This window comes from Homalodisca vitripennis, chromosome 4 (genome assembly GCF_021130785.1).
Source record: "Homalodisca vitripennis isolate AUS2020 chromosome 4, UT_GWSS_2.1, whole genome shotgun sequence".
Classification (NCBI taxonomy): Eukaryota; Metazoa; Arthropoda; class Insecta; order Hemiptera; family Cicadellidae; genus Homalodisca; species Homalodisca vitripennis.
Genome location: NC_060210.1, coordinates 58,241,908 through 58,258,762, shown reverse-complemented (window position 1 = coordinate 58,258,762; position 16,855 = coordinate 58,241,908). Strand labels below are relative to the sequence as shown.

The 16,855-nt window shown below is 34.2% G+C and overlaps 1 protein-coding gene across 2 annotated transcripts in view; it reads right to left on the bottom strand.

Moving 5' to 3' along the window:
• The window catches only part of LOC124359338 (alcohol dehydrogenase class-3 chain L-like), a 38,087-nt gene extending 24,709 nt beyond the window's left edge, over window positions 1-13,378 (bottom strand). The window contains exons 1-5 of one of the 2 annotated variants that reach the window (XM_046812004.1): window positions 13,068-13,378; window positions 12,061-12,141; window positions 10,079-10,322; window positions 2,355-2,452; window positions 1,346-1,468 (exon numbers count right to left, since the gene is read on the bottom strand). In XM_046812004.1, coding sequence (XP_046667960.1) covers window positions 1,346-1,468; window positions 2,355-2,452; window positions 10,079-10,322; window positions 12,061-12,078 — 483 coding nt within the window. In that variant the 5' untranslated portion in view covers window positions 12,079-12,141; window positions 13,068-13,378. The remainder of the gene's footprint in view (window positions 1-1,345; window positions 1,469-2,354; window positions 2,453-10,078; window positions 10,323-12,060; window positions 12,142-13,067) is intronic. The other variant, XM_046812005.1, reaches the window with a different exon arrangement.
• Window positions 13,379-16,855: the final 3,477 nt, after the last annotated feature.

Sequence of the window (16,855 nt, the reverse complement as noted above, 5' to 3'; positions counted from 1 at the left end):
ATTTTTAAGTTACGGCTGTCGTAGAACAAAATTTGAACAAATAATACTGACCAAATTATAGAAAATAATATAAAACATAATAATGAAAATGTATAAATATTTATTACTTTAATATTTAGAATTCAGTGATCATTGTAATATATGAAATGTAAAAAATATGATTGAAAACTGTAAGCAGAAAACTCAAGAGACCGATTCAACATATTTATCTACTTGAGGTGTTTGGTGACAATACAATCGAACTGAAGAAGGTGGTAATCAGGAGACAACCCTTGAAAATTACAAAATCTGAGTGTAGTACAAAAGAAACAGTGAATACTTTGACAAATACAAGAACTGGAAGAAGGGTTGAGGAGCTATTTACACGACTCCTTGATTAGAGTTTGACATGATGTTAGTATGGTTAAGCCTCTCCAAGGAGGATGTGTAAATATAATGTAAGTGATATGTTTTGAAAGTTTGACTGTTGATTGATATTGACAGTGGAATGTTCTTAAATAACAGTTAATAATGATAGTTAATAGTTAGTAATAGCATTTAAACACTTGATTAAAAAAATGAAAACATGTGGTTAATTTGTATTTGGCTTTTGACTTGTTTTGTTATGTGATTGATGTGGAATAACATTTTATATGTTCAGAATTCCATTAAAAGCAAGTAGTTTTTGTTAATTTGGGTTGTTTTAATTGACTTTTCATTTTAAGCTGAAACCTGTTAGGTTCATTTTGAGTTGACATTCCCATTACATAACTATAATGTACTTTTACACCTAACAACATGTAGTCTTCAAATGTCTTTTTCAAAAAAACTCACACATGCTCTTACCTGTAATTTTTCTCACATAAATAATAAAATAAAATATAATATAATAAAATATATAAAACGTAACAAGGAAAATAGAAGCTGGATATTACAGAAGAAGATTAAGAATCATAAATATCTGAATGCATATATGCATATTTAAGATTTGTAATTTTATAAACAAGAACAATGACCATTTCTGAAAATAACACATTAGTGTAACTGTTCAATTATTTAAGTTGTAAGAGAACTTATAGATGCCCCAAATATGTCAACCAAAATTGAGTTTAATAAATGAAAAATGGTGTTAAGAGGTTGATAGGAGTGATAACTCAGGTTGGTATGGAAGAAGTAAGGTAGAAACATACAAATTTACGGAATGCAATTAAAAATCCTTGACTTAACTATGCAAAATTAAACACAAAATCCAGACCAAAAGACATCAATGTCCTTTCTTACAATTATTAATCTGACAATGGTCCGTTTGAGTTATGATCAATAACATACAACATGTAACTAAATGTTAAGAGTCCAAGAAACGAACCTTGCACAGAGATATTTCGGCCACTACAGTATATTCACTGAAGGTAGAACAGCCCATGAAATGAAACAGTTGTTTTCCCTTGCAGGTAAATCTTGTAGTTCCATTAGGCATCAAACCTTTGCCCTGTAAATAATACATAATTATGAAATTCAATTTTTAAATGTTATCTTTTAATAAGAAAGACTGAATTTTTTACAAATGTAAAACATTTGAAATTACTTTTAACAAACAATTGATTAATAAGTTCCAGTTTAAATTATTTGTTTAGATTAATTTTTAAATTAGCATAATATATTTATTTAGATTTACTGCAGAGGACATAGGAGTATATTTAAAAAATATTTCTAATTTGTTGCCAAAGGTAATAAACATTCAATTTGGGCCTTATATAATATTTAAAATTGAGCCATGCTGTTGAGTTTTAGAGTTTCTGTAATATAAATGAGGGAATTCTTCAATGGTTAACATTTCAGCTTATCACCCTATGGGTAATCAATTCAGTTTTAAACCTTGTTTTGGAAATTACATTTCTATTCACCAAAAAAATTCATCTAAGCTTAGCCTAAGGTATGTAAATAAACAAATCCATAAAAAAAACTTTAAATCATACATTATAACAAAATATAATGTGGCACAATGAATGAAATCAACCAAAGAAGTGAAGCAGTACAAAGTTACTTGTTTCTAGCACTTTATGTGAGAACATTAATCATATATTATCAGTTCATCTATATAATTTTCAACTTCACATGCTCATCTTGAAACTTTTCAATTCAAATACCAAATACCACAACATTTCTCTACCAGAAATAAAAGAAATCACACAAAATATTACTACTTTTTGACCTTATTTTGATGTTGATAAGTATATATAAAGTATTTTAAGCAATATTCTATTACTTTTCTTAACTATCTATGAACCAACAGAACAAAGCCATTGCCAAAGAGTGATGACAAAATTTAAATATATTTAAAGAGTGGTAATTAACTTTGTAGAATATTAACCCACCTGAGTAAGCCGAATTTTACTGCACAAGTTGGTTTTGGGTGATTTGCAAAACTTGCAGTCTCCACACTGTGGAATGTACAGAGGAATGACATGGTCACCTGTAAATAATTAACTACAGATAAATTTACATACAAGGTCTGTCCAAAAAGTATCCGATCGCCGACCAGTAGGCGGCCGCGGCGTAACAGACCAGCTCGAACCGGTTATTGGAGGGGAGGGGCGAGCCTACTCCTTCCTATATTAGGCATTGAATACGATCCGGTCACTCAGTGAGTCACAACGCTCTGTTCCGTACAGTACTGCCATGTGTGCGCATCGCATTTCAATATGACTGAACGTGTTGAGCAGCGCATTTGCAATAAATTTTGCCAAAAACTTGGCCATTCAGCATCAGAGACATTTACTATGATACAGAAAGTTTATGGTGACGTGTCTATGGGCAATACACAAATAAAAGAGCGGTTTAGGCGGTTAAAAATGGCAGCATATCAGTGGAGAGTGATGACCGATCTGGCTGGCCAGAAACGCTGAAAGTGTTGAACGTGTTCGTGCAGCAATTAATGAAAACCGTCGATTGACTGTCCGAGAGCTGGAAGAATATTTAGGAATACCAAAATCGTCAGTTTGTAACATTTTACACGAAGATTTAAAAATGAACCGTGTGTCTGCAAAATTTGTTCCTCGGCTGCTGACAGAAGACCAAAAGAACTGTCGACTTGAAATCGCACAGGACAATCTGGATTTGATAAAAAGTGATTACTGGTGATGAGTCATGGGTTTATGGCTACGACCCTGAAACAAAGGCTCAATCTTCACAGTGGAAAACTCACGAAGAGCAACGGCCGAAAAAAGCAAGACAAAGTCGAAGCAACGTCAAGACAATGGTGACAGTTTTTTTACCAGGACGGCGTTGTTCATCACGAATATGCTCCAAGAGGTCAGACAGTGAATAAGGAGTATTATCTTAAGGTCCTAAGGCGGCTACGAGATGCAGTGCGAAGGAAACGACCTGAACTGTGGACAAGCCTTGACTGGATCCTGCACCACGACAATGCGCCAGCTCATTCAGCGTTTTTTGGTCAAACACGACATCAACCTACTATGACAGCCTCTATACAGTCCTGACATAGCTCCTTGTGACTTCTGGCTATTTCTGAAATTAAACATTTCTTTGAAAGGAAAAAGATTTGATGATGTTGAACAAATAATACAAAATGCGACGAAGGACCTGTTAGCCATTCCGCAAAATGAATTTAAGAAGTGTTTCCGGAAGTGGGAGGAGCGTTGGAATAAGGTAGTGGCTTGTGGAGGAGAGTACTTTGAAGGGGACCAGATTGCCATTGCCGCAGAGCCGCAGAGTAATGCCAGTTCATGCCAGACGTCACTTTTTGGACACACCTCGTATATACATATATATATATATATATATATATACATATAAAACTGATGTGGCCACTGAACTGCATGCCATTGTAAACCAATTGACATGCTTCACCCAAGTATCGTCTTCAGTTACATTTAATAACTTTGTTACCATTTGTGACATAACCTTCAAGGAAGGTCAGTAACACATCCAGTCTGATATGTATGGCTTTCCATTAGGATATTTTAAACATATCCACACATAATATTAAATTTACATAAAATTTACTGTATATTAAAATTTTACCACCAACTTTTATACACCAAATTCAATGAAAAAAATCTTAATCGCTTACTTGGTTGTTCACAGTGGGTATTATTGTGAACAAAAGGCCTTTCTCAAGTCATTGCACCATTACTAATCACTGATTCATTTCTCCTATATATCATACATTTGGCGACAAATTTAAAAATTGATTTTTGGATATTTACAACAAAAACCTAATTATAAAACAAGTGGCAGAGGTTTGCTATTGTAGTACACATTTAAACCCTCCCCATTCATATAATGGGAAATATGACCCGCATGATAAAAATGACTCTACAAGCTTATGACGTGAAATGTCAAAAATTAAGGTTTTTGTCCTACAATGCGAACTATAGTTCTTAAAACTAGTGATAAAATGCATTAGAATGTTAACTGAAAATCAGACAAAAGTGCTTTATTTGTCGTTTTTGGCCACCTTTTAACGATCCTAAACTGGTTTTGATAGCAACTGAACATCATTTTGCAATAAATTTGGATATTTTCAACTTTTTCAGTGTGGGGAGGATGGTAATGAAATTCTTAAAATCTATGGTCAAGATCTGTTCCTATTTTGTTAAATTGTGGGTCATATTGTTTATAACAGTAGGATGAGTTTAACTAGAAATTCCACTTTGTATTTTGAAAATTGTGATTATTTAAGTCTACAGTGAACTAGCAAACTCCATGTTTTGTTTTCTTATAAATACTTATTTGTGTTTTGGTAAGGTAGGGATTGTTGTTTTAAACCAACGATTTTAAAATAAATGTTGAGGAATTATCTATCCCAACATCTTCTGGCTACACCACTGGTTGCGAAAGGTAATTGGGCAGTCACAAGAAAGTATTATAATATTATCACATTTGCAGTACTGGTACATCTCTGTGGAGAGTTTCTTTCAATACCCACTAATTGAAATAAATAAACCTCTTCTTCTATTAAAATATACAAAAGTTTAGTTAGATTATCAAAATTACATGGTAAACTTCAAATCACTTTTTTGTTACGCGTGCATATAGTTATTATTATATAAACAATTTTATTCAAATGTGTTAAACATTTCTTCTAAATTTTAATTTTAACTTAACTATGTGAGTGACTTTTGTCTATCTTAACAGTTATATTTGTTTGACATTATTTATAAAGTCTAGATAAAATTTGTACAAATAATAAAGCCATATATGTAGTTACAGTTTATTGAGACAGGTAAGCTATTAAACTGTAAATAATTGTCAGAAACACAATTAACATTTCACAAGAAAAAAAGATATATATATATCTTTTTTTCTTGATAGGAGTAACTGGGCAAACTCATCCATAGCATCAGAAACATAATTCATTTAAACCAGAAGTACTCAACACAGGGAAAACCTAAAGTAAAAACCATTCAGAAACTAGTTACAAACGGTTTCACTTCTTCGACTTCATAGTTTCAAATTGCTCTTTAAATTCAAATCTAAAATGGATCACGATGATAATATATCTTTCAGTGGCTATCACTTATCTGAGGATTGTTTGGAATGCCATTTAAAGAGAATATGCTCATTTTATCCCTGTTTATCAAAATGAAATTGCGAGCAAAGCCTTGGGTAACTGCTAGTTTCTTACTAAAGATAAAGTAGGAATACGCCACGCCATATGATGTATAACAAGCTTCGTTGAGGTTCCATGCAAAAATTCCAATCTCTAGATCACTTCATTCTTGAGATGTCTTGAGGACAGATGACACCCAACCAACCATACATAAATGAAATTTGTATATCTCCTAGGCAGATAAAAGACAATTTGTGTCAGCCTATTGAATGAAAACCTTCTATGGTGTTCAGCCAAATTCCATAGTTGAACATACACATTCATAGAACTCATATTTGTCTATGTAGAAATGAACTTTAATGTAAATTTAATGTTTATACAGTACATGAAATCTTGTTTTAAGTTTCTGTTGTTGTTAAGTTTTCGTATTTTAGAATGATGTAATAATTATGAGGAGATATATGAAATGCATTTTTCTAAATATTGACTGTTAGGTTATTTCTTATGTTGATTTAACACACTATGAAAATATGTATTTCATGGTAGGCTTAGTGATTCCTTACTGTAAAAGATGAATTTGTTGATTACATAATTTGTGTCAGCACATTTATATTTTCTACTATTTTCTCACCACCACCATGGTTACCCATAAGAATAATGTTTGCTAATGCTCAACCCAGTCCAATGGTGTTATATGCACCATAAAAGAATTCAGTGTTGTCTATATAGAAATGAAGGTTCACGCAAAATTTCATGTCTATAGGTAAATTTGTTTTTGAGATATTGTGCAGACAGTTAGAAATTAAATAATAAGCTTTGCTAATGCTCAGCCAATAATAAATAGTACTGTACATATATCATATCACTGGTAATTAAATTTACTCATATAAAGATATATGAGGCAACCTATTTTAAATTTACATTGTTATTAATAGTTTTTGTAACTTTCAGGTCTAAGGTTGAATATAACTCTTATTTTAACAATGCTACATAGTTGATAAAACACAACTGACATGGAATGTATAACATAAAGCCACATAATCAACCAAGTCAACCAATAATCGATGTGAACCTTGTCAGCCTACTTATCAACTACTAATATATTATATAGATTATCAGTACATAATTTCTTCCTACAGTTAATATTACATTTTTATGTTTGATGAGTAAAAAGCACTATGTAGTATGTATTACACAAAGCTTTACTTAATTTAATTAATAACATAAAGTAAATTCCATAAAGAGATCAACTAAAATACATCAAATTAACTGGGTAAAAAAAAGAAATAACAGACTAATAATTTTTACCCAAAACAAGCTCCACTTTTTCTTTTGGTAATAGTTGTCAATCAGTGAACTAAAATCATGTGAATGTGTAAACCCTTTTTTAAAAACAATTTATGCTAAAATAAGTAAAAACAGAAAACCCATTAAACTTGAGGCATGACATGTGATCACTGGACATTTTGTGTTCACTAATAGCTACATCTAAATCTAGTTTACTAATATTAGTATTTAAAATATTGAGTGAAGATTGCAAACTATCTGTGTTTTGATGTATCAATTTGAGACGTAGCCTTTAATTTACTTCAATTTTTAGGGGTTGATTGTGAATTTATAAAAATAAGGAATATCTGTTTACTAAGTATTTTTATTAAAAAATATAATCAGTCTCAAGTAGGTCTCTAGTATCAACAGACAATAAACTCGTTGAGTTTGTAACCCATGTTCAATTCCATTCTGCAGGTGATCAGATAGTCAGTAGTGCTCTGATATATGTTAGTTGTTGACGTAGACTATCATAATGCAATTTATTAGAATTGCTCATCAACTTGGAGGAAAAGTCCACAGCTTACTTTGTTCATATATCTCCCAATTTTTCAGGCAGTTTCTATAACATTAATAAAACATAGTACAAACTAAAAATTGCTATATTTTGCAATGGATTCCAACACGTGGTGAATAAAGAGATAAATAACAGTTAAACAACATATAAATTATGTTTAGATTAGAATGAAGTACATGTATGCATTATTACAGAGACTCTCCAAATGTATCCTTTTAATGGAATTCTTTATTTATATACCTTAAAGAATTATGATATTGTTAAGTGAAATATAATTATTATGTACAGATTAATTATTAAAATGCTAACATGCATATAAAAATTAAATACTACAAATATAAAGACCACCAGAGTCAACAACAAATTCCTAAAAGAAAAGTCTGGTTGTATGGGGACACCTTTATATTTTTAACCATTACAGATAAAGCATTAATATTTTACCTAAAAATTTTTACAGAGTGAAATCTCATTTTTTTCCAGAATTTCAGTTAAAATTAAAGGTCTTCTGCTACTCTGATCATCATGCACAGATGTACGATCATTTATAAACCCATGACACCAGTTAAACATACTTGTACGATTCATAGCTTTATCACCATATGCAGTTTTTATCTCATTATAAACCTTAACCGAAGTTTTTCCCTTCCAAACGAGATAATGGGTGATAGCGTATTTTGAACTTGGAGGAAGATTGGATTGACATTTTTGACGAAAAATATTGTCGCATCGACAGTTCTCTACATACTGACCGCAAACCGGTCTCATTGCCGTAGGGAGGAATCAGACTACACAGCAGTGTAGCCAACATGTAGAAAAAAAAAATCTTTCCGGCTGTAAGAATCTCAGTACGCTTACTTTCTGGATATGCCTCATATATAAAATTAAAGAGAAATTAAAGAACAATTTAACCAAATATGCTCAACTGATTACTCCTCTTCTCCGCAGAGTCTGTATTCGTCAGTCTGACTAAGGTCCACCCTCATAAGATGTTTCCTTAGGGGGCCATGTCCTGTCAACATCCCTAATATAATTCTTATATCCTCCTTACTCTGATCTAGGAGAGATGCCCACCCTTTAGCATTTAATAAGAGATAAACATTTTAGATTGTCTTAACCCTGAGGCTCTACTCCAATTAAAGTTTCTTACCCCCTTTTCCCAATCTTTTACAAGAGCTTTGCTGTTGGAGAAAGTTATCCCGCAACCTGGCTCAGGCTGTACGACAAAAAATATAAAACCTAAATTTTTGTGAGATATTTATATTTTTTAGAAATTAAAATGCATGAAAATACCAAACATGGAATTCACCAATGTGTTAAACAAAGTTCTGGATGTAAAACACTTTGAACCACTCATCTGACGTATATAAAAACTATTTCAAAGAAATGAAACTCATTAGTCACCTACAACTGTAAACAAGGTTAACACAGACATATCATTTACAACAAAACATGACACAGGAACAAAGCTTACGCACCAGTCCAAGAGTTCCTTTGGCACACTTTCCATATGAAAAAACTTGTCAAATGCGCCAGCGTACATTCCAAAAGTATCAAAAACCAATTTTGGATCGATACCACAAAACCAAGAACAATGAATGAAGCGCAGATGTTGTCTGACGTTCAGTCAACATTCCAGTAAATTCTATCACCGGCTTTAAAACTACAACTCAAGACAAAACAAAAACTTAAATTATGAGATTTTCTGTCATACGCATTATATTTCAGCAAATATAACCGTGTAAGATTTGCTGTAATATGTCTGGGAAGGGTTAAGCCATCATTTTGTATAGATTGCACATTGTAAAAACTACGAACTTTACCAAATTTAATATTTTTCTCTATTTTTTTATGCTTTATAATTTGGTTTCACATACATATTATATTCTTTAATTATTTGTTATAGAATATTTAGGTTACTATAGAAAACATTAGGACTGACGAAGTTGTATTGTACTCAACAATAATTTACCATCAACTATGACACACAATTTATTGTATGAGCATTAGAACACATCCAAACAAACAAAGAAGTAATTTAATATGACATGAACAACTGACTAGATCAACTGGAACGGAACAAAGAACAGTACAAGTGAAGTTATTTATATCTCTTTTGTAACTGGACATGAATTAATAGAAGGTATAGTTGTATTTAGGTACAATGGTTACAAACTACATTGTAGTTTTAAAAGTTATTTTACTGATATTTAAGTGTCAATTTTCTGATTGCCAGATTGGTCTTTTGGGCATATAATACGGATGTCTAACGAATGAAACATTTGTGTACAAAAGGTTGAAATTAGTGTATAATAGTATTTAGCATCTTGTCATTCTCTGACGAAATCTATCTCTTGATTTCATAGAAAAAACTGTTAATAAAAATTGGTCTAAAAGTAATGTGCAACTTGCTACGTCCCTAATCTCTAACTGAAGTTTTCTACATTACTGTAATTTAAACCTGCTTATTAAAACTTTTGATTTTAAACAATGTAGTTTATACATTGACAAGTTGGCTTACCTAAATAGCATCTGTCTCAGATGGAATGTATTGATATTAGGTGTAATTGATGATTTTAGGTTTAGGTGAGCACAGTAGGCTACCTACTTTCTGGGCATCAAATTTGTCTAGTAGACTTAGTATAAAATACAAATTTAATTGTCGACTTTTATATACTAACCTGGTTTAAAGCTAGTCACACCTTCCCCGACACTCTCTACTATCCCAGCACCTTCATGACCCAGCACACAAGGAAAAATTCCTTCAGGATCCAAGCCATCAAGAGTGTAGGCGTCAGTGTGGCACAGAGCTACAGAAGTAACCTTTATTCGCACCTCTCCGGCTTGTGGCGGATCTACTTCAATAGTTTCCATCACCAAAGGTTTTTTCTCCTCCCAGGCCACTGCGGCTCGGCATGATATCACCTTCAGGAAAAACATAAGGTAAGTTGAATTAAGTCTAGATCACCAAGCCATTCTTCTAGGCTGAAATTATTTTAAGTTGTAAATGTCACTAATCACTTGAGTTTGGACATAGATTAAATACTGTTGTACAAACAGTTTAAAAAAGACTACACCCAATTTTTTTAACAACAGAAATGTGAGAATTTGTCAATTCCCATAAATGATCTAGTTGTAAAAATCACTGGGTAAAAGGATTAAACATAACAGCTTAAATAACAATTGCACGTTATTATACTGATTTTATTCAGACGTTTCCATAAAAAACTGCAAATAGGTTGATTTACATGAACTCCTTTATCCTTTCTTGAAAGTTATATAGCATACAAACTAATGAGTTGAAACTTTAAAATTGGACATAAATTTAAATATCTCCTGGTTAACACATGAGAAGTCCACCTTCTTTCTGGACACGAGAGTCAAAACCTTATGCCAATAGTCTAATTCGTTAAAATAATTTTGGTGAAGAATAGAATTGATTTTGTTTCAGATAACGTAAGACTAAACTATTAATCCTATGTCCAGAACTTTTCTCAAACTGTGAAAATATATAAATATTTTTCCAATCGTTATAACCTTAAATAAATGCATTTTCAGAGTACCTGTATTGAAAAGCTTGCACAGGACACAATAAAAACAGCATTTAGTGTTTGAATACATTAACTATTTTCTTTTTTATTGTAAGTTTATCAAATATGTTACTAGTAGTACTAAAGTTAAAAATAGTTTTATGAGTGCTCACGTGATCTGATATTGAATTTGAGTACTATCTCAAGAGATATTTCTCTAATTCGCCAGAAGTGCAGAGTGGCGCCACCGAAGTCGGCACTGATGGCCAGGGGCATTTCCAACTGGTACTTTCCCGACCTCAGATTGTCTAACTCCTCCAATGTCAGATCACGTTGGATAATCTGATCTGAGTTCGGGACAGTACCAATTGGAAATGCCCCTGGCCTTCAGTGTGGGCTTCGATGGTGCCTCATAGCAAGAAAAATATTCCTTGAGATAGTACCTAAATTCAAGCTCAAATCGCGTGACCCCTCGTTAACTTTTTATATTTATAATGCGCATATGGTATTTACCTATTTATATAGCCTAATAACAAACATTAAACAGGGACAGATTGACCTTCCCGCTGCAACATGACTTCCTTTTGGGATGCAAAAACAAGAACCAATAGTCATAACGACATGTAATTTTCATAGTAAGTAAATTAAAGTCTGTTCTTTCTAATAATGTAGTTTTTTAAGACACCTGATAGGAAAAAACTCCCAAAAATAGTGGCCTCCTGATAATCAAAAGTTTATTCAATACCTGAAATCAATGCTGAAAATATGTGACATCCATTAGCTTTATTAATATCTTGAATAAACACTATATAACAAGAAATCTATATTAGACATAAGGTTAAGTACTCATTATAGCACCAAAATTTTTAATAAGCGAACAATAACATTTAAAATAATAAGATGAGAAATAATAAATAACACTTTAAGAAAAGTAAAGATTCCAAAATCAGTTTGTATGTCTAATATCCCTTATGATTTTCAGCATTGTAATACTGAAAATAATGCCCTTGCCTCTTGGAGCTTTTATCAAAAAATTGAAAATACTTTTCATCCTTGGTTCTAAATTGCCCAACTATGATTGATTCAATCATTATACATTTTATCTTACTAAAATTAACATATAGACTATTTACCTTGTTTGAATCACCCATCTCAATGAATAGATTTTCAAGCTGAGCACCTTGTCAAAAGAGAAAATTGGTCTACCTGAAACACTATGAATATAGGCTAAAGCTCAGAAATTATCATTCCATCATTCTACACACCAATTTAATTTTTATCAATCTCAACAGCAAAGCACGTCAATAACTTACAAAACTGTTAGTCATTTTATAAATAAATTATAACATTTAAAAATTAACATATCTTTAAAAATATACCAATAGGTACAAAAGAATTTGGGCAAAGTATGATTTAAGCGGATATTTTTATGCGGTCAAATCAAATAATTTTTTTTTATCTGAAAATATATTTACAATGCTACAATGGTTTAAATAAATCATTCAAATCAATTAATCAACATCTGTTGATTATATCAATGGGTGTGATTATGCAATATTGCTCTTTAATATGAATAACAACATGATTATACTCTTAACAATTTTCATTCAACGTAACTTTACAATTATGAAACAAATTGAACAGTTAGGACTAGGCTAGGTCTAAACCTGATTTTAGTTGGGTTATTTGTAATTCTATATAATATTTCAGAAATATATTACAAAGTTTAAGGTTTTTAATTACATTGAAGACAAAAGATGTGTTGCAAACACACAAAATTCCATAATAGGGAATTACTTACATTTAAATAAAAAACAAAAGATATAATTCTCTTTAGTGATCTTCATATACCTAAAAATCCATAAAAATGTCTTGTCCTTATCTAGGCTTATTTTCAGCAGTTCTTTTATGAATATGACATGCCTAAATTTTACTTTATATTTTTACAACGCTTCATTGAAAGACTTTTTCCTTGTCTTCTGGGGAAGTACCTAAAAAGCTGAGCTAAAAGAAAATTTAAGATTTAAAGTATGCTTAATTAAACTAATCCAAAACTGATTTTATAACCAGATACCAAAATCAATTTATGTCTACTTAACTGAAAAGCAACTTTTTCGATCAAAAAAGAAAATAAGCTTACCAGTTTGGGATTGAGTAATGAAAATAACTGTAAGATATATAAATCCACAACAAAGTTATCAATTTCTTGCTGTGTTATGGTGTAAATAGAAGTTAGGTTAGACAATCAAAATTCAACAACCACAGAATGTACCGGGCGCTGATGATAACCTTCGTATACCGCTCCCTTATTGGTCTGGTCTGATTCTGAAATGAACTGAAACTGATTGGCATTTGGCTCTCTAAATCAAGCATCAACCACTAATTGATAAATTTATCAGACAAACACACATATATACATACATGTGTGTGTGTGTGTGTGTGTGTGTGTGTGTGTGTGTGTGTGTGTGTGTACATGCACTAAACTAAATAAACGTTGAATCACAATGTTGTGATCAACAAACACAATCACATTGTGATTCAATGTTTTTGAAATGATATACATGTAATTACATACAAGTCGTTTCTTGTTCATACATATGCTCACTATTGCCCAGTAAATTCAAAGTAAGGTGATTTTGATATACTTTAAACTTAGTTATGTAACGTAAACTAAACTTTTATTATCTTCTCTTCTATATATGAAAGGTACAGGGAAAAAACCAGGTAAATCAATTTTTTTAGTGTACAGTATTACTTTCCAATGAATTTGGTAAGGAGGCGGCTAAGGAAAATCTGGCAGAGGACACGGTATCCTGGAGACAAGACAGCTTTCAACAGGCAGGCTGAGAAGGTTAAGAGGCTCCTGCAGAACCACAGCAACAAGAGTTGGAGTGACTATCTCGCAACCATTAACCCTGAGGATGGGACAGTGTGGCGACTGGCCAAAGCCCTCAAAGCTGACAAACGGCTGGAGAGGCCGATTCTCGGTCAGCACGGGATGGTCTACTCCACACTCGAAAAAGCTGAAGTTTTTGCGGACTGCATGGAGTCTCAGTTTTCCCCCCACCCCAACATCAGTGACCCTGATCACACATCTACCGTGGAAATCTACCTGGAGGAGGACGCACGTATGGAGATGGAGACGGAGGACAGCGATGAGGAGGAGGTGCCACCCATCACAGAGCAGGAGGTATCCAGAGCCCTGGCCGGACTAAAGCCCAGGAAAGCCCCGGGTTTGGACACATTGGGACCACTAGCACTGCGAAGACTACCACCATGGGTGGCCACATGGCTCACCTTACTTCTAAACAGCTGCCTGCGACTTCATCACTTCCCATCACCGTGGAGGATAGCCAAAATAATAATGCTACCAAAATCAGGGAAAACCTGACTCTTCCAGGAAGCTACAGACCAATCTCCCTACTACCAGCCCTCTCAAAAGTACTCGAGAGACTCGTATTGGCACGATTCCCCGAGGATTTTTATCTGGCACTGAGGGAGGACCAGTACGGTTTCCGCCGTGGCCACTCCACTACACTCCAATTAACCAGGGTGATGTCAGATATTGCCAACAATGCTAACGTGGGCCGAGTGACCACAGCTGTTTCGGTGGATGTCAGCAAGGCATTCGACCGAGTGTGGCACGCCGGCCTCAACTACAAGCTGGCCCACAGCCCTCTCCCCCGACTCATCCGGCAAATAATAAAATCTTACCTGATGGATCGGAAATTCAGGGTTTCTGTTGGAGGGACAATGTCCACCGCCAGAAACATCACCGCTGGTGTACCACAAGGCTCTGTACTAGGGCCAATCCTATATCTGTGGTACACCAATGACATCCCACTAGCCCCCGGAGTCTCAAGCGCTCTCTACGCAGACGATGCACTTTTCTACTCGACATCGAAGAATGCACTGTATTCTACCAGACCCATCCAGAGACAGCTAGACCTACTAGCACCCTGGATGAAAAAATGGAGGATCAAAGCCAATGCGGATAAGTGCGAGGCTATTTGCTTTTCAAAAAAGAAGAGGCTTGGCAACGTCCTCCATAACAGTCTGAAAATGGAAGGTGAACGTCTTGCGTGGACATCGTCAATGAGATATCTGGGGATGAAAATGACCAGAACACTGACAACTACACCGGCAGCCGAAGACCGACTCCAAAAAGCCAAGGGAGCCAGAGGAGCCATAATGCCACTACTGCGACCGTCTGCTGCCATCTCCACAACCACCAAGCTACTGTTGTACAGGACGATCGTCCGACCAGTCCTGACATACGCCGCCCCCGCATGGTACGCTGGAGCGTCAATGACAGCGAGGAGAAAGCTGGAATCCTTCCAGCACAAGTCGCTCAGACTCCTGACGGACACACCATGGTTCGTCAGGAACTCAGTCATTATGCGGACCACAGGTCTCCCTACTGTGGAGGAATATGTCAGGAATGATGCTCACCGCCTGTACACAGCAGCCGAGGAATCGGAGTGGCCCCACATCAGGGAGTGGGCAACCAGGGAAGAAGCCCACCCCAATAAAGTACGAAACCCGAAGATGGTACTGCTACACGATCCACCATAGAATAATAGCAGCACACTACAGACCACCACACCGACTATAAACTAACCACCGACCGATTATAGATTAATTATAGATTACACTGACATGATTGTAAATAATAATAATAGTAGAAATTGTTTACCTAATTTTAAATACTTATAGAAATTACTGTCCTGATTGTATATACTAAAAATTATAGAAATTATTGACCAAATTGTAAATAAGAATAGTATAGTATAGCAAATAGTATAAGAATTAGTTTTAAGATGCATATACCATGTATATAATAGCCCACAGGCGCAAAAGTGTTTCTAAGTTGCAGAACATAAGACACCACCGCTGACCAGCAGCCATTGTGCAATTAGCACAGAAGCTGCCTATTGAGGGGACAAGGACTCCCCGTCATCCCGTCGCCATCGCCATCGCCATCGAATTTGGTATGTGATAGATTCACATTAAAACATCAAACAGGGAAAAAACAAGTCTATAACCAAGTGGTTTAGGAGCCTCCAAATTTATAAGTACAAAGAAGGAATCAGGTAAGTCAGTGCGTACAGGGAAAGAACGAGGTAAATCATTTCTACTTAGCCAGCTGTCTCACGACCAACATGTTTTTGGTGCAGTCCTCTGCTGTTTGTTGAGATAGTGTTTTATTTTAGATGTATTATGTAAAAGTTTTACGCTTAGACATTCTGTACATTTTGACCTCAATACAAAACACTGTAATGAATTCAAATTTAAGAGACGACATCTTACCCTGTTATAAAGAAAAGGAAAGTAACAGGTCGAGTTTCAGATGTAGGAAAAACAGATTAGGTAATGTTCAAATGAAATGGGTAGGGGGTTGTCAATGTTCTCGTTTAAAATGTTTTAACATTGTATCTTTAAATGAAAGAGAGGACACATTACGCAACTTTAATAGTCTCAGACACTACATGATGATGCTGAAGAAATTAAACTGTTTTATGACCCCGCTGGAGGTGAGAACAAAAACTTTACCATAATATGCTTTATACACATTGTTACCAGCAAACAAATTCATGAGTTGAAAAATATCAAGATTTCTGTGGTGTTCGGGAAAAAGGGGATAAGTTCATTTTTTGTGCAAAATGAGTTAAGTATAGTATCGTGTTCATGAGATTCCCAGCTGTGTTTGGGTATAATGGGATAAGTTCTAAGAGAATATTAGGAGGTTCTATTTACTTGTGAAAAAGGAGTTACTTCACTGAGGGAGAATTACTGTTTGGGAAAAATGGGATATGTCAACTTATCCCGTTTTACCCGAACACAAAAGGCGACACTATCAAACTCAATGTTTGTGTAAAATGGGATAAGTTAGAGAAACACATGTTGAAAAAAGCACTCATCTGATAG